This window comes from Cydia pomonella, chromosome 19 (genome assembly GCF_033807575.1).
Source record: "Cydia pomonella isolate Wapato2018A chromosome 19, ilCydPomo1, whole genome shotgun sequence".
Classification (NCBI taxonomy): Eukaryota; Metazoa; Arthropoda; class Insecta; order Lepidoptera; family Tortricidae; genus Cydia; species Cydia pomonella.
The window spans coordinates 6,296,343-6,323,951 of record NC_084721.1 but is presented as its reverse complement, the minus strand read 5'-3'; the positions used below and the strand labels follow the sequence as shown (position 1 = coordinate 6,323,951).

General features: G+C 36.1%; 1 protein-coding gene across 1 annotated transcript; it reads left to right on the top strand.

The window, feature by feature from the left end:
- Positions 1-1,615: 1,615 nt before the first annotated feature.
- Positions 1,616-27,079, top strand: LOC133528276 (CLIP domain-containing serine protease HP8-like). Its single transcript, XM_061865590.1, has 7 exons — positions 1,616-1,763; positions 3,944-4,078; positions 5,420-5,528; positions 7,833-8,014; positions 22,604-22,743; positions 24,238-24,369; positions 26,910-27,079. The coding sequence occupies exons 1-7, from the start codon at positions 1,697-1,699 to the stop codon at positions 27,054-27,056; spliced, it is 912 nt and encodes a 303-aa protein (XP_061721574.1). The 5' UTR covers positions 1,616-1,696; the 3' UTR covers positions 27,057-27,079.
- Positions 27,080-27,609: the final 530 nt, after the last annotated feature.

Here is a 27,609-nt window from a genome sequence, read left to right as displayed (position 1 = left end):
GACTTACTGACTGACCTACTCACCTAAAATCAAAAACCAAACCCGCTTCCAAATGCCCTAGCAAGTTTAAATTTAGCATCCAGCTGGGTTATTGTGTGGTTACGAACCTAAGATAAAGAAACACCGTTTTTTTATGAATTGTTATACTCGTATTTTCCAAAAAACAGTTTTTATTTACACTATAAGCGCCTGTCGAATTTTTAACAGCAAAAAATAATTTTAGATTCGAAATCAACTATGATGCATACATATACTGTCTGGACAAAAAGTAATGATATCCCATCAAAAACATAAATGTGAAATGAGAGCCAAGTTCAATATTAAGAATATTCGTCATTGTCGACCTCGCTGGCTAAATAATTGAGATCTATGTGGGTGCCAAGTTTTAGTTCACTTGGGATGTAATTAAAGTTCAGGATTTACCATGGCTAGTTTTTATACAACCAACAACCTACATTTTAGAAAAGTAGGTACCTAACATAGACCAACTTGGCTCTCTTTTCACATTTATGTTTTTGATGGGATATCATTTTCTCCCGACCACCAAATACCCGAATACCAAAAGGAAGGGTTATAAACGACTGTAGCAGTCTTAAGTATGTAAACTAGGGGACTTTTTTACCCGAGGGCCATGTAGCATCTCAGAAACTATCGCACGGGCCACTATCGGTTTTTCGGCCGGGGGGAGGGGGGAGGTCTAGTTGTGCAGACTGTCGCGTGAGGTGTCCGCGGGCCGGATTGAAACGCCTTACGGGCTGGATTTGGCCCGCGGGCCGGGGTTTGGAGACCTCTGATGTAAACCATGGTTGCATCGAAACAACCGATTCTTATGAATGACACTTCAATATCAATTCATAAATTATTTATTTGAAACGTTCACGTTTATTGTTGCCCTCCTTATTAAGAAAAAAAAGCTTGAAAAGATCAATGTAACATCGCCCACACAGTTAACTTGTACAGTCCGTGGACCTTATTACAAAGGAATAAGGTCCACCTATGGACAGTTAAGAGTGTTGCTGTTTATAGGACTGTTTATGGCATCGCTACGCTACATTTTATTTTATGTTCCAACCCAACCTCAGGACAACGAAACGCTTTCTTTTTTTAAATAATCGTTAAATAAAGCTTAGTAAATAAATACCTACTTTCAATGAAAACTATGCGACGCGAAGGCCCGTCCTTTTCGCTGCCTCTACATGATGCTACACCTATAGGTGTTCTAGGCAGCTTATTGTTACGGATGGGTAACTACAGAACCCTATACTGAGCTTGGCCTGACATGCTATTGGCCGGTTTTTATTGATTAGACCGATTAGATGTTAGTTCTAGTGCATCTAGAACCGGAACATAAGAGAAATATCAGATTGATTAAATCATATTGATATTTTTTAACGCTTTGATTCCGGTCGAGTTGCTGACATTAGGTACGCCTGCTATGTTACAATTCTTTATTAATTTTAAACCCTACCTTTGCTATTGCTCGATCGATATTGTAAAAACTAATTTGTACAAACACAGACGATTTAGTTTTACGATTTGTTAACTCATTTCTTTCGATTAAAGCCCTATTTTATCGGCGGGTCGGATTGGTTATCCACAGTACGCCATTACTTCATCTACATGTAGTAAGTAGAGTTTGGTAAAACCGTGCGGTCGCGAACAATGCTTAGATTTTAAATTACTATTGGCTGTAGTCATGCTTAAGTGCACTGTAGTGTTAGTTGTAGTCTTAGAATTTGTATATATTGTAGCTGGTAATAATGGTAAGTTTTTTAATGCAGTCCCTACGCACTTTTTAAAATAATGTCAGTAATAGTTTGTTCGAAACTGCTGGTCGTAGGTATTAATATTTTTTCTAAAACATGCTCGGGAATATTAAAATGTTGCTCCTTGTTTTAGACTCAGAATCAGCATCAATCATCTATTTGTCTGTATTTGGCTGTGGGAGACTAAGGCGCGTCACGTGTCGAGACATACATTATTTTTTAATCTTATTATTTAGTATTTAAATCGTATTTCCTCGCATTTTTATGCAAATTACAGTATACCTACAGATCGCTGTTAGGTTAGGTTTTGCCAACCGTTGTTTTGTGTTTATTAAACTACTTTTCACTTCCATCGCCGCTTTATATTATTATCTGAAGTTCCGGTCAAGAGTGAATAATAGGGCAAATGAAAAACACTTTATATGTAATTTTCATACTGCTTTCCTTGCCCCGCCAAAATAAACTATCCTCATACTCCATCTGACCTTTTCATCAACAGAACAACTGTTATTCGCAGGGTGTTTGCAGGTTATGCACACATCAACGTTAAATTTAAGAGGCTGTCAACACCCAATGGCCTTGAAATTGATGTTACTTAAACAGTTTTTTAAGAAAGACTATTTGTTTTAGTCAAGTAAGAAAAATATATGTTCAAATTAATTATATTTCAAAGACCGTGGTTGTACTCGATACATGATTGAACGAAATCGGCTCGATAGAAAATAATTGCAAAGATTGGTCTTAAAAACACAATTAAACGGTTTAGATTTAGATTTTATGTCTTTATTGTTTTTACTTATGGGTCTGCAATTAAAATCACAATTTCAAAACATTTATATCTAAACCGTGGATGAGTAAAATATTACACTAATAATCCACTTTTTTTTATTTAAATATTTTTCTTATTATTCCCTTGCCCAGGCCCAGTAACATGCGACAGTGCTATCTCATTTACTCCGATACAAATAGACAGTGTGCGCGCTTTAGGTATTGACAGCCTCTTAACGGACTGTCCAACTTTTCATACTAAGCAAAATTTATATAACTACCGACGTTTAATGCCTTAGTTTTTCCACTTCTAAATATTTTCCATTCTCCATGATTATTTAGTATGTTATTGACACAATGAAAAACTAGGTTTATAGGTTTTCCTCTTATTTTCAAAATTTGCAAAACAATTTTTTTTTTTTTCTAAAAATCGAAACCTTTTAACCGAGAATATTGCTGAAGCGATCGACATCAAACAAAGTGATTTGTTAAGATTTATCCCACCAAAAACATTCTGTAAAAAACCAGCCAAGTCTCGATGGAGCTGCTTGTTTATCTCTAAAAAGCCTAAAAAGTAATGAAATCTAGAAAAAGTCGTGCCAAGTCTAAGGTTCCTTACTGCGATTTCTTTATTATAATAGTTAATGTTGTGTGACTTGGCCGTTGAAGGGTACATAAGGGTACAAAACCAGGTGCTCCATGACACCATTGCACCAATCTGTCGCCCGGACTTGGCACGACTTTATCTAGATTTCATTACTTTTTAGAGATAAACAAGCAGCTCCATCGAGACTTGGCTAGTTTTTTACAGAATGTTTTTGGTGGGATTTCACTTCTTTTTGTAGAAACGTGGGCTTATTGATTTATTTTATTAGATTTTCTTATTTGACACAGTTTTTTTTCTTTTTAGGAGTAGTTTTTTTATTATTATTTTGTTTTGTAATCAGGGTCACCAGGTACTCCAGATCTTCGATTATCCTAGTTTTTATAGTTATCCCTTTATGTGGCCATTAAACCCTAACTCTGTACCAAATTTCAGCTCTCTGAGTTTATGGGAAGTACTAGTTCTATTTTGATAATCATGAGTGAGTGAGTGTCATAAATGCGAAACTTTGCTTTCGCTTAGCTTCGGAACTAAATGACCTACATACTTGAAATTTTGGATTTTAAGTATGTGATTATAGCTTACCGGATGACGAAAATTTCTGCGTTCTGGTCTTATCCAGAGGTTCTTAAATAGGGGCCTAAAAATGCGGCGAAATGGTTCCAGTAAAGGATGGTACAGCAGTGTTTGCTTCGCGCTCGACTTGGCGGGGGCACTTCCGTGCCCCCAGATTATTTTTTCATTATTTCGTTAGATTTAAAAAGCTATTCTTCTCTCTTAATAACAACACCGATGGTTTTCCCAGATAACATAAGGGCACATCCCGCATGGAAGTTGCTACAGCAGTTCGAGTGTGGAGACAGTGCCGCAGACAGGATTATTGGCGGGTTCAACGCCGGACTCGGCCAGTTTCCATGGATAGCTCGCCTCGGATACACAAGTTAGTAACTGGATAATTGTATAATCGTTATTTATGGCTGATGTGCCGTCAGAAAGTTCCCGAAATTGCAAAATTTCCACATTGAAAAAATTCGGACACTTCTCAAATTTTTGTATATGATTCTAAATTTTCCTTTTCCAAAATGAGTCTTATTAATTTCCTATGAAATGTTCCTGAAATAGCCGAGATTTTTTACAACTTTTTTTAAAACTTTCCGCAACTTGCACAAATGCACATCTATATTTCTGTGGCCCTAGTGAAAAAGGGTACAAGTCTCTGGCAGTTTGGGTGTATAAGGGCATAAGTGTTACGTGGAACTTACACCCCTTTACACCTGCGCTGCCAGAGACTTGTACCCTTTTTCACTAGGGCCACAGTTTATAGCCATTAAAGTCGCGCATTCCGGATGCTGACGAATCGCAAAGGCGGCACCTAGTACGGGTATATTATATGTAGATACTATAACTAACTAGGGGTAAGTTATACTGACGAGTGACGAGTTACCAAGCAGCAGCGCTCAGTATATTTTTTTTTAAGTTTATTGCAGATAATGATGAATGCTTGATATGATGATTGAATTATAAAGATGAATGCTTGAAGTATTGTGCAATGATGGATGATAGGCTAGCTAGTACCCGTATGTGATAATTTTTTGACTTATAAATCTGTTTCCATATCTAGTTTCTTATGTTTTGTTTCATGTACTCTTATTTTGTTCATTTGTTAAAATTTAGTTTCTCGGTGTATTGATGTGAACTGTAATGCCGTATAAATAAATGTGTCAAATAAATAAATAAATAATTGATCGAATTAACAACTATATGTTAACATGAAAATCTTGAACGAACTATGTAGGTATATGTTATGCATTCACATGAGAGCGTATCTTTTTTTTACACTTTTTTATGTGACCTTTTTTGCCACTTTTGTGATATTTCTAGTCAGGATCGCGAGTCCTTTTCTTCGTTATAGGGAAAAATATAACCCAAAATATCCATATATTTCTTAAACATTCCGTTTTGTTACCGCCGTACAAAGTATATGGGGAAATAGTAAAAAAATAGGAAAAAAAACTCTGGGACATTTTCTTTTCCCATTAGGATCGAAAAATCTCGTGATTCTGAGAAGAAAAAAGACAAAATTTATAAAAAAAGACAAAATTTATAAAAGTGGAAAAGTGGAAACGCTCACATGATGGTTACGAACAGCAAACAGTCATGAACTCATGACATCTATGATATAATTCTGCTGCATAAGTGTTGGCTGTTAGCCAACATGTGAATTATGAAATGTAATTGTTTTGACACAGTATTTGAAATCAGTTGTTATTTTTGATAACAGGCGAGGACGAGCCAGAGATAGATTGGATGTGCGGCGGCGTGCTTATCACCAACCGGCACGTGGTTACCGCCGCTCACTGCATCACCGATGAGGACTCGGGTTACAAACTGTAAGTCAGACATCGAAATGCACACTGGCCCTCAGCACACGGCGCGTAAGACGATGTGATCGCTAGATGATGGGGATGTACCTTTAGTCATACTCACACACTTCTATTCTAAAAACAAGTTCTCCTTCAAGCAAGCTCACCATAATATTGATATCAAATTTTCTGCGTTGTATATCAAATTTTCTGCGTATTATATTATTTTCCATAATGTCTATATCCAGAGACGAAAATAGGGATTACGTTTGTATGGAGAAGCGTCCGTCCGCTTTCCTCTTAAGAGGGTGAAAAGGGGGAAATTTACTAAGGAAGTGGGATATGGAAATACGTAAGGTGAGGTAGGGGAAGTGCGCCGTGCCTCACCCCTACCTCACCTTATTCTATGCAGACGAAGTCATTGGGTAATTTATAATTATAATCTTTTTTTTATAATTAGTACAATATATTTCAATCAAAAATGCAAATACTTTGATATTTTAACCATTTCAAATAAAAATACAAAATAGTTTCACAAAAAGGTATTTGAAATTCAAAATGTAAAATAGGTATTTTCAATATATTTCATTTAAATAAAATACCTTTTTGCCATTTCACTCTGTGAAAGTAAAGTAACATATATAGACCGCGGGCCAGGAGCATATTTCATCATTCGTCGCCTCTCGGCTGATACTTTGTCAAATGATAGTTTAGAAATGCTACATGCAAAGTTTCATGATTTGTTATGGATATCATAAAAAGGTAAAGTGCTTCTTTTTACATATCCCTGTAACGAGCAGCTGACGTCCTTACCACCGCGATATAACCAGCTGACGATTTTTTTAATTAACAATAGCATCTGAACTATCATCTGACAAAGTATCAAACGAGAGGCGATGTCAATTTTTTTACGAGTTTATTTGTCAAATCTAACCTTTAATAACATGACAATACGAGTCAAGGCACGCGTCTTCGTGAATGACACGATCTATAAAATGTAAAAGGTTTATACAATCTATCTATAAAATCTAGAAGAGAAATTTAAAAATCCTGACCTCGGCAAATTTTAACATGTGACCATGACCATGGGCCCATTTCTCGAACGGTATTAGTCTAATATTATTAGTGTGTTGCCATGGTAACCCTGTGTAAATAATATTAGTCTAATACCGTTCGAGAAATGGGACCCAGGGGCTCATTTCTCAAACGGTATTAGACTAATAATATTAGTCCGCGAACTGTCAAGTCGTATGGGTTACCATGGCAACACACTAATAATGTTATTATTATTATTTAATTATATACCGTTAGAGAAATGGGATCCAGTTCGTGAACTAATAAAATTAGTTTAATACCGTTCGTGAAATAGGCCCCATACTTGTCCATTATAGGGATGTTTACTATACGAATATAGAATGTAAATAATGTGAATTTGTCACTGAACTAATTACGTTATATTTCCCAGTAACAATAGTACAATATTCTACTTAAATATAAATATATATTAAAAGGAAGTAGCTAGCCTAGCTATGGTACAGTCACTTTACGTAATTAAATTGAATTCAGTACGTACTTATGTAGGTATTTCTACTTCCTTGTTAAGTGACGATGAATTTTCTCAGGATGCTTTTTTATTGGTGGTTATGTGTAATATATATAATTATTTTATTACCGGTAGGAAAATCCCTTCATGGTGGAGCGTGACATGCAAATCGTCTAACACACAAAGTAGTAGACTATTTGCAAGTCAAGCTAAAAAGCAAGATAAAAATAACCTTTTCACCACACCAGGGGCCCATTTCTCGAACGGTATTAGACTAATAATATCAGTCCGCGAACTGTCAAGTCGTATGGGTTACCATGGCAACACACTAATAATATTACACTAATACCATTCGAGAAATGGGCCCCAGGTGGTAAAGACTCTCTTGATTATTCTGATAAGACAGTTGTATTTAATCCACATGTGGGACAAAGTAATCATATGCAAATTTTGAGTTGATTCCATATGTTGGCTGGTAGAATTGACTTTTAAATAATGATTTTGAATGATAAATATTTCCTAGACTTATATTGACCGGGATATGGACCTATTACCTTTAGTATTGTTACCTTTGAACAAGGCGCATGTAAATGTAACTACGTCGAAATATCGGGAGTTCGGAACTTCTTGAGTTAGGAGGTGAAATTGATAAACGCGCAAAGGCCACGATGATGATGTACAATTAGAATAATTAGATATACTTATGTAAATAAGTATAACCTGTATTTTAGTTATTTCATTTTAAAACAAGAAACATACGTATGTTAGACCCAATTTTTCTTCTTAAGGTCCTTCGTCCGTCTAGGCGAACACAACACGGTGACAGACCCTGACTGTCAGCTGCACGTGTGCGCGCCGAAGGTCCAGGATCGAAAGCCTAAAGTCATCAGACCTCACGCCAACTTCAACAACCCGGCCTTCCAGAACGACATTGCTATCATCTCTTTGGATAGTCCTGTACAGTTGCATGGTAAATATGTGTTCTAGAGTCTGTGTCTAGAGTGTGTGTCTGTGTCCAGGATATTGAATCATACAATATAAAAAAAAACAACGGGTTGCACTCCGGGAGTGCCGGCAGAAGTTTAAAGTTGAATATTAACGTTGCGCATTTTTGATGTTTTGGAATGGTTAGGGAATAATTTTGCACCACTTGCTTTAATGATCAGTGTAAAAGTACTATCTTTTATGTGGTAAAATACAATATTCATTTATTGCGCTATCGTACACAAAAATGGCAATTTATATTACATTAAAAATTTAACACTTCAGAACGATTACAATTATTTAACATTAAAAAGTTTATCTCTCAGAAAAATCAACTCCCATCCATAATTTCAACAACTCTCACTCCATCATCATTACTAGAACCATCATCGTCAATCTCTAAAACTAATACGATAGGTTTATGGTAGCTGAAATAAGAAACGAACAATTTTGATTCGAACCTATTTAAATGTCTAATAAAGACCGCATCAATAGTAGTTTTGTATTTCGTAGTGCTAAGATTGCGATCATTTGACATCGTTAGACCAAATTCATTATTTAAAAATTCTATTAATAATTGATTTTTATCGTCTGCAAAGTTTATGTTGAAATCTCCACTCAAAATCCATGGGTCAAAAGTCCGGTGCGGCGGTCTACTGGCTTCAATGACATAGTAACAGTTTTTCAACAACAGTCAGGTCACGTGTCCATCTTACGAATTTTCAATCTGTCGAATCTGTCGGTCTCGTGACATGTCGCGAGTTTAAGAGGCCGTTATCGATTTTAGTCGCAAAAATGTCAAATTGATAGATTTAGCGCATGAAATTGTACACCTTTTGTTAACTATTAGAAATAACAGGAACTGGTTTTTATTAGCACGTCTTGTTATCTTTCATTTTATACATCATTTTTTTGAAAACAGACTCACTTAATTAGTAATGATTTTTTTTCTGATGGACGTTTAGGTAAACGCGCGTAAAGCAATGATTTTGTCGATCTTATTTGTAAATTTCGTAAAGTTTGTACTGCTAAAAATAGTAATTTTGTATTACAAATATCCTGTACTTCAACTTTAATAAATAAACAACATTTTTGTTATTATAAATTTGAAGTAAGTAGTGTAAACGAAAGTTAAACGAAATCAATTTTCTCCAGAAATTACTTCATAACAAGTGACAATTTCTCTGAAAATTTACTTAATTTAACGTAATTTCAAATTAATACTTAAACAATCTACAACATTTGCTGAAACTGTTCTTATACATCATTTTGTATAATTTACTACCATAATTTTTTGATGAATTTTTAAAAACTGTACCTTCTCGTCACCTATTACCGGGGACGCACGCTTGCGACCTCATTATTAAAAGGCAAGATGAAAAAACGTGCTAATAGAAACCAATACTTGTTATTTAGATATTACGTAACAAAAGGTGTACAATTTCAACGACTAAATCTATCAATTTTACATTTTTGCTCTTACATCGTTACCGGACTCTTAACATTTTTCCCCATCACAAAAAGTGCACAGCGCCGCTAAAGAAGTTTTCATTTCAAAAAAAAACTGATAACCGAAAAAGAAGAAACACTAAATGTATTTATTAAGTACCCAAAACATATAAAAGATACTCTAAAAACTTTTAATAAAATATAATAAAATCATTTGCAGGTGATTGAATACTTGACAAGGCCATCCGTATCTTTGTGGGGACCTAACCCAACAAAACACTAATAAATCACCACCAAACACAACAAAACACTAATAAGTCACCACCAAACACAACAAAACACTAATAAGTCACCACCAAACACAACAAATCACTAATAAGTCACCACCAAACACAACAAAACACTAATAAATCACCACCAAACACAACAAAACACTATTAAATCACCACCAAACACAACAAATCACTAATAAGTCACCACCAAACACAACAAAACACTAATAAATCACCACCAAACACAACAAATCACTAATAAATCACCACCAAACACAAAAACACTAATAAGTCACCACCAAACACAACAAAACACTAATAAGTCACCACCAAACACAACAAACTAATAAGTCACCACAAAACACAACAAATATAGCTTTTATCAGGCGAAGAGCAACCGGCCGCCCGTATCTCTAGCGAGGACCGATTGACTCACATCAATGACTCTAAATAATAAGAAATCGGCCAAGTGCGAGTCGGACGCACGAAGGGTTCCGTACCATTATCTAAAAATCACTTTTTTGTATGGGAGCCCCCTTAAATATTTAACTTTTGAACAATAGGTCCAAAAAATATGAATAAAATCGTGGAAGTAGAGCTTAAGAAAGACATTAAATGAAAACTATAGCGGACATGATCAGTTTAGCTGTTTTTGAGTTATAGCAAAAAGTTTCCCCTTCATAGTACAAAGACGTACATCCACAGTTAAACTTTATTGCGACATTAAATGGGTTGTTAAAGTTAATTGGCATTATTCATGTAAATAAGCTAAAATTTAAGATAAAAATTTGCTTATTTTACTCATTCTATTTTTATTTAATTTGTCTAAAACAGTTTCATTGGCTGTATGAGTAAAGCCGTTGACCATTGGTAGTTTTAGAACGAAAGAGTAAAAATTAAAAAGTAAGAGGCAATCCCGCTAATTTTATATTCATATTTGTTTATTGCACTCATATACGATGCATTATGTCTAGGACTTACGAGTATTGTTATACTTTACTTTTTCATGCTTTGAACAAAATCATTTTAAAATTACTGCAGTTTGCTAAAATATGTGTTTTATTCACCTATATAGCAATCTAAATGTTTTTCGCTATGGGGTATTTATCTTTAGACATGTAAGTCTGTTACTTTAATTAGGTAATGATTATGCAAATTTGCCTATTTGTTTAATTCGGGTGAAAGGTAAGGAATCTACTATACTTTAAGCTCCATCAGTTTAGCTTATTGTGACGGAAGAGTAACTACGGAACCCTACACTGAGCATTGCCCGACATGTTCTTGGCCGGTTTTTTTTTTATATACATATAATATGTAGTTACGCTAGTTTTAAGGTATTTCTATGGACCACTAGTTGCCTGAAACAATTTTTTTCTCTCATTATTTCATTAATTACTTCCAAGCAATTCGTGAAAGAACCTTGGGAAATTATTAGTACATTATGATACAAGTGTGCTAAGTTGGTCATTACACATGAGGCGATATTGTGCGCGCGAGCTGTAAGCGAGCGTGCAATAAGAATAGCCGATGTGGGTAATGACCAATGCACACGCGTTTCATACGACGTTTTTCAACACACTTGCGAGAAAAAAACAAAACTAATAAATCAGATTTTTTTGTCAAAACAGTAAAGGTACTACAATTTTCAAAATGGTGGCTTACAGTTTTAACATCGAATAATTGCACCAAAGCGTGCTGGGCTTGTAGGCACTTATCGCCAGTTCATTGGAATAAGCTACCAACACGTTTTCCAAGAAAGACTGGGCGTTTTTGCTGATTTTCCATTGAATAAAAGTTTCATATGCAGCCAATTATTTTTCACCCGATTTTGATGGTAAAAAGCTATCGTTCTCGGCTCTTGACTTTATTTCTATGGATTATGGTCCGATATAAACAATTTTTATTTATTTTATTTATTTATTTATTCGTTACTGGCAGCGTCAATTTTATGTGTTCTTCATTTTCAATGCTTGAAAATGATATGTTCGTCAATATATAAACTAAAAACATGCTAAACTATTCCAATTTTATGACAAATACAGAAATTGGCTGGCGCGTTTTTTTTAAGCACTATTCCAATGCGCGCGCAAGGCAAAGGCGCGCACGAAATCGACAAACAGCCAATTTTTTTTTTTTTAAAGCTAATATTTTCGTATTTCTCTTCGACAGATGCAGATCAAATCGATAAAATGTTATGTTTGTTCATTAAGGTGGTTCGATTAGGTTACCCAAAGCTTAAACCTCACTAGATGGCGCCACAATTGCAAATTTTGAGTTTTAATTTTTTTGTGGAGTAGTCTTGGTATTTCTATACTGTAAATTATGTTTAGCGCAGTCTTTAAATAAATATTGAACTATTACAACAAACATTGACCACTTCATTGTACAAAAACTACCCCTTAATGTCGACAGAATGTTTCTTGACTCTATTTCTAAGTATCACTCACACATTCATGAGGTGTGTGTAGTAGTGTAAGATATAGATATACATAAGTTGACGATGTACATTGAGTTAGTTACAATACAGACGCTCGCGAGTAAGCACTTGTGTTTGATTTCACCTCTCAGTCCCATACATGCCACATGGCGACCGTGACCTCGAGCGCGGGCTCCGCCGGGCCGCACGATGTTAGTGTCAGCGTTTTCGCCGCCTCAGTGTTAGCGTGATTATTACAATATGGACTGCGTAAGCGACAGTACTGCAGACTATTAATACGATTATGGACAATTTTCGTGTAGAAAAAATACAGTAACTCAGGCGTGATGGGGCAAGGATACAGCAAACAGGAGGAAGGCGCATAAGCGGTGGATGAAAGCGCGGCGTTCTACGTATAGTGTGTGTGTGAAGTGAAAAGTGTCGGGAGTGAAAAGCGTCGGAAATGTTAAGGGTATGAATTTAGAATTACAGACTATATATAATAAGTTAGAAAATATACGCATATACCTACGAAAATTAGGCGAGGCTAGAAGGCAACTAAAACAAGGTCAGGAAAAAATTGACAATGCACAGTTGATATATGAGGACTATCGATCTTTAATCACTTCTGTTAATTTAGATGATCTGTCTGAGTCCGAGGAGTGTTATATTTTAGAATTACTATGTGAAAAAATAGATAAAGCTTATAGTAAAATTTTACAATATAAAGTCTTAGAGTGTGTAACCGAAAAACCAATTAAAATGGAGAAAAAATTCGAAATAAAAGAAGCGAACAGCTTAATACCTATTTTGGACGGCAAGGAGGAGACCGTGGAAAAAATGATCTCCGGTATTGAAATGCTAGACAGTATATTGAACGAAAATTGCGAGAAAAAATTACTAATTTCATTTGTCCTTAAAACAAGAATTAATAAAATTGCGCAACTAAAACTTAAATCGAGTTATGAAACTGTTGTCGATTTAGTGACTGATCTACAAAAATATTTGTTGCCGAAGAAATCCGCAGTCTCTTTACTTGAACAATTAAATAACATAACACAGCGCGATATGTCTATTACTCAATATGGTGATAAGATCGAGGAGTTGTTCATTGGCCTAACGATAGCGCAAGCCGACGGGAAGCCCGAGGCGCGCGATGTCCTTAGACCAATCAACGAGTCTTTAGCTATAAAGAAATTCACGGACGGTTTGAGGAACCGCCGTCTTAGTACCATTTTAGCAGCCCGAGAATACACAGAATTAAAAGAAGCTGTCAGAGCTGCCCAAGACGAGGAGCTGGCGCGACCCCAGCCCGAGCCAGTAGTCATGAACATGAACTACGGCTACAGAAGAGGTTTCCAGCAGCCACAGCGCTACGGCTGGCGTGGGCGCGGGCCCACCAGCTACCAACCCAATCGAGCCAGAGCCTACCACAGCCCATGGATACCACGCTATCCCACTAATAGAGGTACTGTACCTAGTAATAATTTTCACAGGGGCCGTGGACAACGTACGAATTTTAGGGGACATCCCAGTACTCGCAGGAGTCGTGGACACCGCGGAAACGTGTATACATATACACACGAGCCGCAGACCCCTCATAGTTCGACAAGTGACGAGACAGACAGAGTTCAGTTTTTTCGAGCATAAAGTTTTAACTATATGTGACGGATTAGACTATGTAAATTTTACTGTAGGTGGAAAAAATCTTATTCTTATGATTGACAATGGCGCAAGTATATCAATTTTACAACAAAGTAACGTTCCCACAGAATCGCAGATATATGAGAAGGGTACTATTATATCAGGAGTAGGTGGCAGTATTACTAGTAAACAAGTGGCGGACGTGACTTTACATGACGGAAATACGATACAGATTAGGCATAGGTTTCACGTTTTGCAAGATCAGGATATGCCGTGTCATGCGGACGGAGTACTTGGTTTAGACTTCATGCGAACTTATAATGCGATCATAGACTTAACAAAGGACGAGCTTACTTTGCATTATGGAAATCAAAGGTGTGTGTTACGAATACAAAGAAGTAATGAAAACGAAACTTGTTTATCTTTGCCAGCGAGAAGTGAGTCTATACATTTAATTAAAGTAAAATCATTCGATTTAGGAAAGGATTACGTTATAAACTCCGAAAAATTGGCCGAAAATGTATTTTTGGCGGGAAGTATAAGTAGAGTTAAGCAAAGTAGAATACCAGTGCGAATTTTAAATACAAGTGACGAAAACATAAAATTACCTATTTTTGAACCTATTTTAGATAATTTGAGTGATTATAACATTTGTAACTTTCAAAAATGCGACAACGGAGTAGAAAGGGTTAAAAGGTTATTGTCGTCTTTGAAGTTAAATCATTTAAATGACGAAGACAGAAAACTTATAGAGTCAATATGTGCCAAATACGCCGATGTTTTTTATTTAGATGGGGATAAATTAGGAACTACGAATGTATCGACCCAAAGTATCACTGTGAAACCGGACACGAAACCCATATATACGAAACCGTATAGGTTGCCAGCGTCGATGAAATCGGAGGTTAATAGGCAGGTCGATCAAATGATTAAAGACGATATAATTGAAGAATCTAAAAGCGATTGGAATAGTCCGATACTATTAGTACCAAAAAAGTCTGACAACAATACAAAGAAATGGCGTTTAGTCATCGACTACCGAAAAGTAAACAATGTTATCCAGGACGACAAATTTCCACTACCAAATATTACCGATATTTTAGATTCCCTGTCAGGTGCAATATATTTCAGCCATCTTGATTTACAGCAGTCTTATTATCAAACAGCATTGGACGAAGACAGTAGGTTATATTCCTACTGTCTTCGTCCAATGCTGTTTGATAATAATCTTCGTTTTCATCAGGTCAAGGTCAATTCCGTATGAAAAGGCTCCCAATCGGCCTCAAAATCAGTGCCAGTGCATTTTCCCGGGTAATGTCAATAGCAATGTCAGGACTTTCATATGAAAAGTGTTTTATTTACATGGACGATCTAGTTGTTTTCGGCAGAAACATGGACCAACACAATAGAAACTTAATCGACGTATTAGAAAGATTACGTAAGGTCAACTTGAGAGTAAACCCCCAAAAATGTGATTTTCTGAAAAAACAACTACTCTATTTAGGGCATGTAGTATCAGCGGAAGGCGTGTTACCAGATCCGCAAAAAACTAAAGTTTTAGAGAATTACCCAACACCAACAAACAGTGATGAAGTTAGGAGATTCGTAGCCTTTTGCAACTACTATAGGAAATTTATTCCAAATTTCGCAGAAATAACATTACCATTGAACAAATTATGTAGGAAAAATATACCATTTCAATGGACAGAGGAATGCCAAAATTCGTTTAATAAATTAAAAGAGAAACTTATTACTCCCCCTATCTTACAATACCCAGATTTTTCATCAGAAAATGAGTACATTTTGAAAACAGATGCATCCTCAAGGTCAATCGGTTCGGTACTATGTAACAAAGATCAGAGACCTATAGCTTATGCTAGTAGACCCTTGAATAAAGCCGAGTTAAATTACCCTGTCATTCAAAAGGAGCTTTTAGCAATCGTCTGGAGTGTACGCTATTTTAGACCTTATTTATTTGGAAAACAGTTCACAATAATGACGGACCACAGACCACTCTTATACCTATTCAGCATGAAGGATCCGTCAAGTAGATTAATTAAATTTAGATTGCAATTAGAGGAATATGACTATAAAATAGTATATATAAAAGGAAGTTCGAACGTAGTGGCAGACGCGTTAAGTAGAATTTCAATTTCGTCCGACGAATTAAAAAGTATGAGCGAACAAGTTACAGTTATGACAAGGAAACAGAGTAAAAAGTTGAGGCAAGAGGAGGAGTTGTGTGACGAGAGTGTAGGAGATCTTAGTATACCCGAGAATTCAAGGTCTGATCAGCCGAGAATTGCGGAAATATTAAGAAAACCTAATGACTCAATAGAAATGTTGTTTGAATCAGAACACGAGTTAAGAAAATTAAGAAAAAATAAGTTAATAACTAGAGAAAAAGATTGTTTCGCGTACGCAAGGGATAAAAAACGTCTCTACATAAACCTTAACTATATGTCTCATTTCACGCGAGCCGTATTTGTGAATATGTTGAGTGATTTCTGTAGAAATATAAATATAGACGAGTTATGTATGATAAAAAATGATAAAAACGCGTTATTTATAAAAACATTGTTAAATGAAATAAAAACGATGAAAGACTGGTCCGGACCGCGAATAAAAATCCTAGGAAATATAATCCGAATAGATGACAAAGACGAGAGACGAGTTATCATTAACGACTATCATTTACTACCAACCAGCGGACATGCCGGCGTTCGCCGAATGGTTAGTAACATCAAGTCTAAATATTATTGGTCAACTTTAGAGAGTGACGTCAGAGACTTCGTGAAAAAATGCAGTAAATGTCAAGTAACAAAGTACTCTAAAAATATACGACAACCTATGGTTATCACGACAACAGCGTCGTCAGCATTCGAGAAAATATACCTCGACTTGCTTGGACCGCTAGACACCGATACGGAAGGTAATAAGTACATCCTAACGTTGCAATGCGAGCTAACGAAATACATTGAAGCTTACCCATTGCAACGCAAGGATGCGATTAGCGTAGCAAAAACTCTTGTTAGTAATTTTATATTAAGATACGGTATTCCAGGTATGATATCAACGGACCGAGGTACCGAGTTTATGTCATCCACTATGGAAGAAGTTTGTAAGTTACTAAAAATAAATAAGATTAATTCGACCGCTTATCACCACCAATCGATAGGTGCTTTGGAAAATATGCACAAACATTTAGCCGCTTTTATGAGAATTCAGTGCGATGGTCACCCGGACACATGGAGCGATTGGCTACCGTTCTGGTGCTTTGCATACAATACAACAGTACATTCAATTACAAAGTATACCCCATTTGAATTGGTTTTCGGAAAGAAATGTCAAATCCCTAGTAATCTGATTAAAACTGTACAACCACTGTATAATCCCGATAATTATGCTCTAGAATTAAAATACAGACTACAAATAGCTCATAAGGATGCCAAGGAAAATTTGTTAAAATCTAAGGAATTACGAAAACAATATTATGATAAGTTATCTAACTCAGTGACTTATAAAAAGGATGATCTAGTTTTGATTAAGTCAGAAACTGGAAAAAAATTTGATAATCTTTTTAAAGGACCTTTTAAAGTGATTGAGGACGATGGAGTAAATGTTAAGTTAGAAATAGATGGTAAGATCGATCTTGTTCATAAAAATAGGACTAAGATTTTTAACCAGTGACTCATGTGTCACTGCTCTTTTTTTTTTTTGTCATGTTGTGTTAACATTAATAGTTTGACTTTATGTAAACATATTTCATAATTGTGTTTTGTTGTACTATCGATATGTTTAGATTTCTTTAAATAAATCAAAATGTTTGATAGTGTATACATAGTTTTATATAAAAAAAAATTAATTTACATCAATTTTTTTTTCTCAACAACCCCCCAGATGAGGTGTGTGTAGTAGTGTAAGATATAGATATACATAAGTTGACGATGTACATTGAGTTAGTTACAATACAGACGCTCGCGAGTAAGCACTTGTGTTTGATTTCACCTCTCAGTCCCATACATGCCACATTCAAACAGTCTTACTGGGATCCTTGTAGTAGACAATTTGGCACAGCGTGAGTAGGCTTCAATAGCGTTGCGGTATGTACGTGGAAATACATGCAAGAGGATGTGGGTTCGAGACTCATTATTATTATTTTTTTTTGTTATCAGTATTATCAGGTACCTATTATTAATAAATTATTTTATGAGAAATATGAGCGTTTTCCATAAAAATATAAAAAAATCTGATTCTCACACATCATGATATTTTTGGGTTCTTCCAACTCAGAATCACTAGCATAATCAATCCTCGTGCTAAAAAAACCCGAAAATTTGTAATGAAATTTTAGTTTTACATTGAAATTTCTTTCACACTAAAATGTGACGTAATGGTATGGATATTTTAGGATATCTTTTTTTAATGCTAGGGTGGAGAAGATTCTAAGTAGAATGAACCTAAGAAAGTCCAAATTTGTAAGCCAGATTTTCCGGTATTTTTTTTAAAAAAAACGCTGTTTTATTCTAAAATTAAAGCAATCCCTTTCTGCCCAGCCTTTTAAAAAAGCGGCCAAGTGCGAGTCGGACTCGCCCATGAAGGGTCCCGTACCATTTATGACGTATTAAAAAAAACTACTTACTAGATCTCGTTCAAACTAATTTTCGGTGGAAGTTTGCATGGTAATGTATATCATATATTTTTTTTTAGATTTTTCATTCTGTTATTTTAGAAGTTACAGGGGGGGGGGGACACATTTTTTCACTTTGGAAGTGTCTCTCGCGCAAACTATTCAGTTAAGAAAAAAATGATATTAGAAACCTAAATATCATTTTTGAAGACCTATCCCTAGATACCCCACACGTATGGGTTTGATGAAAAAAGATTTTTTGAGTTTCAGTTCTAAGTATGGGGAACCCCCAAAATTTATTGTTTTTTTTTCTATTTTTGTGTAAACATCCTAATGCGGTTCATAGAATACATCTACTTACCAAGTTTGAACAGTATAGCTCTTATAGTTTCGGAAAAAAGTGGCGGTGACATAATCGGACAGACAGACGGACATGACGAATCTATAAGGGTTCCGTTTTTTGCCATTTGGCTACGGATCCCTAAAAAGTAGGTACTATTTTACAGTAGAATTAAAACATTTTTTTTACGATACATTTAATTAAATTACAGTGAGTTACAAAATTGCATGGCCTTCTATTTATAACCATTATAAAAAGAAATGAGATATTTACCATATTTGTTTATATTATTGATTTCCCGATATTTTGACACAACTAGAAGTTTCACACAATGCCTAGAGATAGAAAATTATTTATTTATTTTATTTATTGTCAATTTCACTCAACGGATCACATCATATCCAATTTATGTGTTTATGTATTTCATTGTTTTCTACCTAGTTGGTTATTAAATTCTGTTACTGCAATAATCTTTATCTACATAAAATATACCAACGAAAGTTTAATAAAGTATATATTAAAATGAAGTACACAAAATCAGGAATTACATATGACAATATCATTCAAAATCGCCTCCTCTGGCTTTACCACAGGCCCTCAAATGACGAGGCCAGTCATCAATAGCGGCACGCACGATTGTCATGTCTAATTCCGTCACTGTCTTAACTATGGCCCGCTTGAGGGAGTTAAGATTTGTGTGGGGTTTAGCACAGGCTTTCTCCTCAATAACCTGCTATATGGCATAATCCAACATGAAAGGAGGTCCGGGTTGGAGGACGGCCAGTCTTCGTGGGCAATAAAGTCAATTTTGTTCCTTCGAAACCAGGCTTGAGTTGTTTTTGCCTTAGGTATGTGCAGGAGCTGAGTCCTGTTCAAAGATCCATGGCTGGTTTTGAAATAGGGTGTGGCTTAAGGGCTTCACTATTGGTTCGAGAACGGTTTCCAGTTTCCGGTTTTCACACCTTTTTCACAGAAATGAATCTGTGTTAGCCCTGAGTATGACACACCCAAAATCATGTTTGGCGGGTGCCCACATTTGTGCAACGCAATAGGGTTGTTTCCATCTACAAATCTTAGGGCATAATTGTATCCCAAAAAAATCTTTTGGATCATAAGAACATGTTAAACTACTTTTAGGGGACCTGTAATGACCATATTTTTGTAAATATTGAATTTAAAATATCTTTTGGCACACGTCACGTGACCAAACTCGAAACGTCATTGAAGATTCTGATGACGTCACAACTCTCGGATTGACACTGTTGACAGTTAGGCGATTAACAACAAATGACAAATATCAGTTGACAGTTCGTATCTTCTACGTGTGTATGTAGTTATGTGTCAAACCATAAACTGTGACGTCACACAATTTTCAAAGAGCGTTTTGGGCGCGAAAGCATCTGTTAAAATATATTTTGTTAATTTAACATATTTAAAGCCGTTTTTAGTATAAAAGCTGAATTTTAAGGCAACTTTTAGTTAATATAGAAAGTAATACAAGCGTTTCAAAAAATTGGAATACGATTCTCTTTTAGGCCCCAATTCATTATAGATACGACGAGATAAGCATTATGTGTGGTATATAATTATAGCTCACAAATCCACCACATTATGTAATTTTTTATTTTTTCGGTAGCATTTGTTTTAACGGAAATAAAGAGGTTGCAAATCGAGTAACAGAACTTCAGAACAGATATCATTTGATATTTACCAGTCGCTTTTCAGTGAAGGAAAACATCGTGAGGAAATTGGACTAATCCCAACAAGGCTTAGTTTTACCCTCTGGGTTGGAAGGTCAGATGGCAGTGGCTTTCGTAAAAACTAGTGCCTACGCCAAATCTTGGGATTAGTTGTCAAAGCGGACCCCAAGCTCCATTGAGCCGTGGCAATATGCTGGGACAACGCTAGAAAGAAAGAAAGAAATCGAGTAACAGAACTTAGTAACCAACTAGGTATAATAGTTATGATGTAAATGTCCATATCATGTTGGAGTCATATATGTATTAGCCAACTAATTATTCAAGATCAATACACTTAGCCATTACAACCAATACACTTATTCACCTAAGTACAATCTCGGGCAAAATTGAGTTTTATAAAAGTGAACTAGTTAGTTATAGACTCCAATTACAGTTACACTTTTCCTGGTTTTTCGCGGACCAGAATATCGATGATTTTTGTAACTTGATTTAGACGTTGCTATCATTTTTAATCCAAAAACACATAAAATCACAATTCAGAACATGCGGCAGCGTTGTTTTCTATCAAGTACCTCAAGCACCAGGGCGGCTACCGGGAAAATCGAAATTCGTCAATTTCGGGCATTTTTCTCTGTCACTCTAATTACGTCTTAGTGAGAGTAAAAGAGAAAGATCCCCGCAATTTGCGAATTTAGGTTTTCACGGTAGCCCCCAGGTCCTGTCAAGTTTCAGCAGTGCAGTGTTGCCAGGTGAGCGGAAGAGAATTATCGTACTTGAGGGTCAATATTATTGTACCGTTGAAAAAAATATCGTTCGCCAATCAAAAAGGCAGCCCCTAAAAATGTCTAGCAAAATAAGCTTAAATTTCCAATTAATAATAAAAAAAAGACAATTTTCGTCTAAATTGCGCAAAAAATCTGTTTATGTTTGTGTATTTTTGGGATAGACTCAAACGGTATACAGGAAATTGTGACATTTTAAACTTACACCAAGGAGCCGAACACCCAAAAGATACTAATTTTAACCTATTTCTGAGAGAAAGTGTCATATTTTTCTTCAAATTACTAGACTTTTAAGGTGGCATCATCCAAGGGCTGAAATTATAGTACTTTAGTGTACGATAATGCTCTTTGGAACATTACGTCATACCGGGGCCCAAATTATCGTACATGTACGACAATTATCGTACGCCTGGTCACACTGAGTGTCAGTGTCGACAGAGTCAGCTAAAAACGCGTCAAACATCGCAACGTCGCGCCGATGGCCGCCCGAGGCATGGAGTGGCAACGCCGCAATGTATTTGTACACGACATTTGTCACACACACATGAGTAAAATTTATAAAAATATAACGTTGATTATTGCATGATTTCTGTATGAAACAAAGTTTTTCTATTAATTTAGCGCAAATGAATATTCGAAAGTAGATAAATGCGCAACTAGTTATGTAATAATATTGTGTAATTAATTAATAAATAGCGATTGTTTTTTGTATGAAAATCGAACCACCTTAATGTAATTTACGAGATAATTTAATCTATAAATTAAGTTTGGTGTGATAAAACCTCTTTGAACTAACATTTGAATCCTAATAGTTGGTTAAAAATTACTCGACCAAATTAAGAAGGCTCCGTTTCCATGTATATTATTTGCAATCAGTTACCTTCTTAACTCAGTCGGATAATATAATGAAAAAGCACGCGTGTTTAATATCTAGAATTATGAGCCAAAAATCGGTGGAATAAAAACGTCGTTTTGAACAAATGTGTTGAAAAAACATTTTGCAGTGGCCCTTTATCGCCACTGCTTTATATTTCGTGTCATCCACGAATTCCACAATCACGCGCAGATTTGTCAAATCTAACGTTTAATAACATGACAATACGAATCAAGGCAAGCATCTTCGTGAATGACACTATATATGAGCCTTTAAGGGGCGCTCCTAATTTATAAAGGTGGTGCGGACAAGTTTACTCTTATTTATTTGTATTAAAGATGAAACCACCTAGAAGTGACCTATTGTAAAATTGTAATAAATAAACATAAGACAAAGATAAGGCTTCATTCACATTGGGCTCATAGTTTCTTTTATATCTAAGATACTGTGAGTTGTCACTGCTTTTAGATTACGTGGCGCCAATATGCCTGCCATACAGCGACGAGCAACTAGCGACGTTGCCCCTGGGTGAAATGCTGACAGTTGCCGGCTGGGGCAAGATGAATATGACCACGGAGGAGCGGGCAAAGATCTTACAATACGTTCAGGTATGTGTATGTATATAAGTAATTAAGCATTTATACAAGATATTACAAAAATCGTGATTTTCCATTTAGGAGGAGGTCTGATTAGGAAAACGAATTTGCCAAAACTAATGTAATTTCGCGATTTTTTTGGCTGGGGTCTATTGTTCAAATAGGCGAGGCGTTTGCGACAAATAATCAGACGGATTGTGACTAAGTACTGTAGTTACACCTTGTATACTTCCAGATATCCTTCTACATATATAAACAAAACAATCTACAGTATGTTCCAGGTACTTTTGTAGGCTGGGAAACCTTGTTTACCTACGTCACAATTACTTTGAAATTTTTACTAATACCTATTTGAATTGTTTGTCCTTCCTTGTTTTTATTTCTTTTGCTGGTTTGGTTTGCCCTTTTCGTCATTAGATTATCAATAAGTGTGCAGATAATGTTATCTCATACAAAAAATATCCGTTGATTTTCCAAGAAAATTCACCTTATCCTGTATTACTCGTACAGTACGTACATTAAACTGCAAGCGCCAAATTAAAAAGGCTACCTACCTACTTAACTTTTTTTAAAGTGAAATAAATTTCAGCTATCAATTAGTTAATCAAGAAAACGGCAACTCTTAAGTACAGTCAACACCAAATATAATAGATAGTGATGACTGGCCATTCCTTATTTATATATGGTAACAAAGGTGTGTTACAATATATTTAGCCAATTTGGCCGTCACTATTTGTTTCATTCTGACTGTACTACCTACTTATTTTGATACATACATTAAAACCCGGTCATCTCTCGCGTAATACACCGTTTTACGTCGGTCCCTGCAACTTGTTTATATAATTTTTTCACGGTTAAAATGTTTTCCCGCTTAAGGTACATTTTCGGGTGTTCCCATCAGAATGTCTTTAGATGATTTTACTGTATGCGGTGGTCCTATCAAAATGTCTTCAGAGGGTTTTACTGTATGTACTGTGAAAACTTCTGAAAAAACGAGAAATGAACAACTGTTTCCCGATAATGGGTTTGCACAAAATTTCGTTCAGTAGATAATTTGTAACTTCTTAATTCTAGAAATCGCCTAAACTAGGACTAGGGTTTTAATCCGGATCCGATATGATTAAAATTATCAGGATCCGCGGATCCGTCGTGCAAACCCTAGTAGTGAGTGTAAGTTTTTGTTGACTGGCATTTCCGATTACATGCTAGTCCTTCCTTCTACCTGACTGGAAATACCCACGAAACTGATTCAAAATGAGCAGCCAAATAGATTTATAACATTTAAAATTGTCGCGTTTTCAACACATTTTAAAACCGGATCTATCGCTAATTTGTTTTGTTACGTTTATTTCTGACGTTTCGACGCAGGTTTTACCACCACCACCACCACCACGACCAGTGAGACCTGCGTCGAAACGTCGGAAACAAAGGTAACAAAATAAATTCGCAATAGACCCAGTTTTAAATATGTTTTAAAAAGCCAAATAGATTTATCGAAACTTGCAGATACCAGTAGTGGAGAAGTCAGCATGCAACCTGTTCGGGAAGGCGTTCAAGATGACCGCTATGCAGATTTGCGCAGGTGCCATACAAAATAAGGACGCATGCGGGGGCGACTCCGGGGGACCTGTCATGAAGGTACAGTCGCCTTAGAGACAAGCTACAGTGATAGTTGCAGATGTGCAAGTTGCGGAAAATTTCCAAAATATTGGAAAAGTTCTCGTAAATTCATGAAAAAAAATCGCACGAAATACCTAAAGGAAAGTCATTGAAGAAATGGAAAATTTCTATTTCTAATAAAAAAGACAATACGTTGGTATAATTCTCTGTGCTCCACTGACGAACAACTCTTGCCAAACAGGGGTTATTTATTATCTACCTCTATGCTCAGGCCATATTTATCATTAAGATATCAATGCACATAATTTGCAGAAATAAATACACGACCTAAACCTATTAGTACCCAGTAAGGTATGGCATTGGTCATACTTTTGGTCAATTGGTATGAAAAGTCCACGAGATACACTATACAGGAAAGCGGATAACTTTTAACGCCTCCCTCTCCCATGTAAGTGTGAAAAATGTATGGAATTGATCATTGCTTATTCCATTTTTTTGCTTGTCAGTGCCGATCATAATAGTACCTACGGCCTTTATATAAGAATAAGAATAAGAGTAATATTTATTTCAAGAATTTGGCATTACAAGACCAGCAGTACATTGATCCCCACACTAGGCTCAGCCTGTCACGTGGGAATCTCAGAGAAGTATCGAAATGGTGCGGTTCTCATTTTAACAGAATACATTATTGTTAAAGCTAAATTAAATTAGATTTTTTTATTATATGACTAACTATCAAACTAAGCACAATAACAGCTAAAAAGGTCTCAGTAAGTTGTATGTAAGTGAAAGTGTTTATGTGAGGGTATGTGTGTATATATGTGAGTATGTATGTATGAATATGTGCGTGTGTATAACTACGAAATGTGAGAGAAAACAAAATAAAAGAAAAGTAGCTGTAGAAGTTATTCATCTTTCGGGAGCAGACGCAATTGAATATTGTCGTCTACTACAGTCATTTCAAAATATCCTCTGACTCATCATAGTTCCAAGAAAGTAGTAGGGGTTGGATATGCCTTTTTGCTTCAGTTAAGTTACAGTGCCTTATGTCGCAGATTTTTACTAATTTATTGTATAAATGCGGAAAGAGATAAGCCGAGAATCTCATAGCAAAAGCAGTTTTAACAGGGGGCTTGGGAATATTGTACACTCTTTTTAGTATCATGTCTTGTAGATTAGGCTGACGACTGACCATATTGTGTACGTAAAGGGAAGCACGCAGTAAAAACAATCTACGAAAACTTAAGACGTGCGCTTTAATAAAAAGTTCAGAAGTAGAATACCGGGGGAGTCCTAGGCAGACTTTCAGAACTGCTCTTTGTGCTCGCTCTAAAGTGATTAAAGTTGATTTAGCAGAACCACCCCAAGCGAGTATACAATAACTTAAAATAGACTGACACAGAGCCAAATATACAACTCTAAGCAGGTGAGTATCCGCAACCTCCCGTAAAAGTTGCATAGTGTATATAAGTTTGCGAACCCTACCAGACGTCGCTGAAATATGTTTTTTAAAGTTAAGGTTCTCGTCGACTATAACGCCTAAGTATCTGAGTGAACTGGTTCTATTTATACCGTCACAGGAGCACGCAGAGGTAGGCGGTGTTATGCAAATGTGACTGTGGATTTTAAGACAAGAAAAGGCAGGTGGAGGACATGATGCCGCTGTTTTATGAAATCCGATAAATTTTGATTTGTCAGTGTTAAGGGTTAAAAGATTCTGGTTTAGCCAAGTGGATAGTCGTTGTAACCCTGCTGTAGCCACATCATAGGCGTCCCGCCATGAGTCACAATAAGTTATATACATATATAAGTGTGTGTGTGTGTGTGTATATATATATATTACATATACACCGTGGGATGGTACAACCTGACAAATTTTAACCACGCATTCCTGAGGTCGTAAGGAGCAAAAAATCGAATTTGAAATAGAATACATGTAAAATGTTCCAATATTTGCGATGTCTCGAGGTATCAAAATCAATGCGGTATTAGCATGTATAAAAATGTGACCGCAGCCCAAATGACTTAAAAATAAGTTGCGGTCAATAATGGTCATCTCAAGTTGTAGTTATAACAAGTTATAATAAATATACAGGCAAGAACTACACATAAGAGTATTTACGTAAACAGGAGGCGCAAAATGCAAAATGGCAGCTACAGTATTTTGCACTAGTTTACGACTTAGTTCTTTGTCAGCGCAAGTAACCTATGAGTATAGCTCCACCACCGTTAACTCCAAAGAAAGTTGAAAGTGACGTTGCCTTCACCTGTGTAGGTACTTGGTATAAGCCGGGTTTGAATTTTGAACTCACGACCTCCGGATTCAAAGCAGGAGGATAAAGTGCCATACTTTAGAAAGGGACAGCATGATTCGTGCCTGGATCTCTGTCAAACTTCGGTTTTCTAGGAAGTTTATTTTCTGTACGATCGTACTATTCCTTATTCTGTGTTCGAAGTCGCAGGCCGCCAACGCTTTTTTTTATGAAACAGAACTGTTACTATTACTTACTTAAAATGTGTAATTTAGAAAAGAGAGATAAAGTATGTTTTTATTTCAGGTGTTTGACAATGATGAGGGACCAAAGAACTATCTCATCGGTGTGGTGTCCTTCGGGCCGACGATTTGCGGCATCAAGAAACCAGGCGTCTATTCTTCGTCCGTGGAATATCTCAGATGGATTTTAGACAACATAATGACGACTTGAATAAATTTGTAATTTTATTATTATTCGCTGTAGTTTTCAGGGGTGTCCCTTATTTCTGTACACGGGAAGTCAAAGTCGAAGGTTCGAATAAATCAACTGAAATCGCGAAACCGAAATTCATCTCTGTGAAAATTTAAAGCGCTGGTGGCCTAGCGGCAAGGACGACGCGCGCCTATTAATCCGGAGGTCGCGGGTTCAAAGTGTTCAAACCCCGGCTCGAGGTATTGCACAATAAGAAGACGGCAAACACACACAATAAATACGTCGTGTACAGACATTGACCTATTTAGGTACAACAAACAAATTATGGAAGCGGAGCGTGAATCTCGCGACGACATAAACGCGTAAGCGCCATGAAAGCGCTTAGGTATGATGTTTTGGTCGCGTAGTGGTATAGGTTGCTATTCCGACAATTTCATTGTTTGGTATGTATGGCTTCTCTATAGTAATAATAACCCAATATGTACAAATGGCATGATGAGTTCATGGCCATTTTAAATTCAGAATTCTTATCTTCATACTTCTTTCCCGATTCGTAAAAAATATGTTTTTG

Excerpts from the sequence above, each read along its gene's own strand:
- LOC133528276 (XM_061865590.1), top strand. The coding sequence starts at position 1,697 with ATGCTTAAGTGCACTGTAGTGTTAGTTGTAGTCTTAGAATTTGTATAT. Across the intron at positions 4,079-5,419 it reads AGCTCGCCTCGGATACACAA|GCGAGGACGAGCCAGAGATA; the intron begins GTTAGTAACTGG and ends TTTTGATAACAG. Across the intron at positions 22,744-24,237 it reads AGATCTTACAATACGTTCAG|ATACCAGTAGTGGAGAAGTC; the intron begins GTATGTGTATGT and ends CGAAACTTGCAG.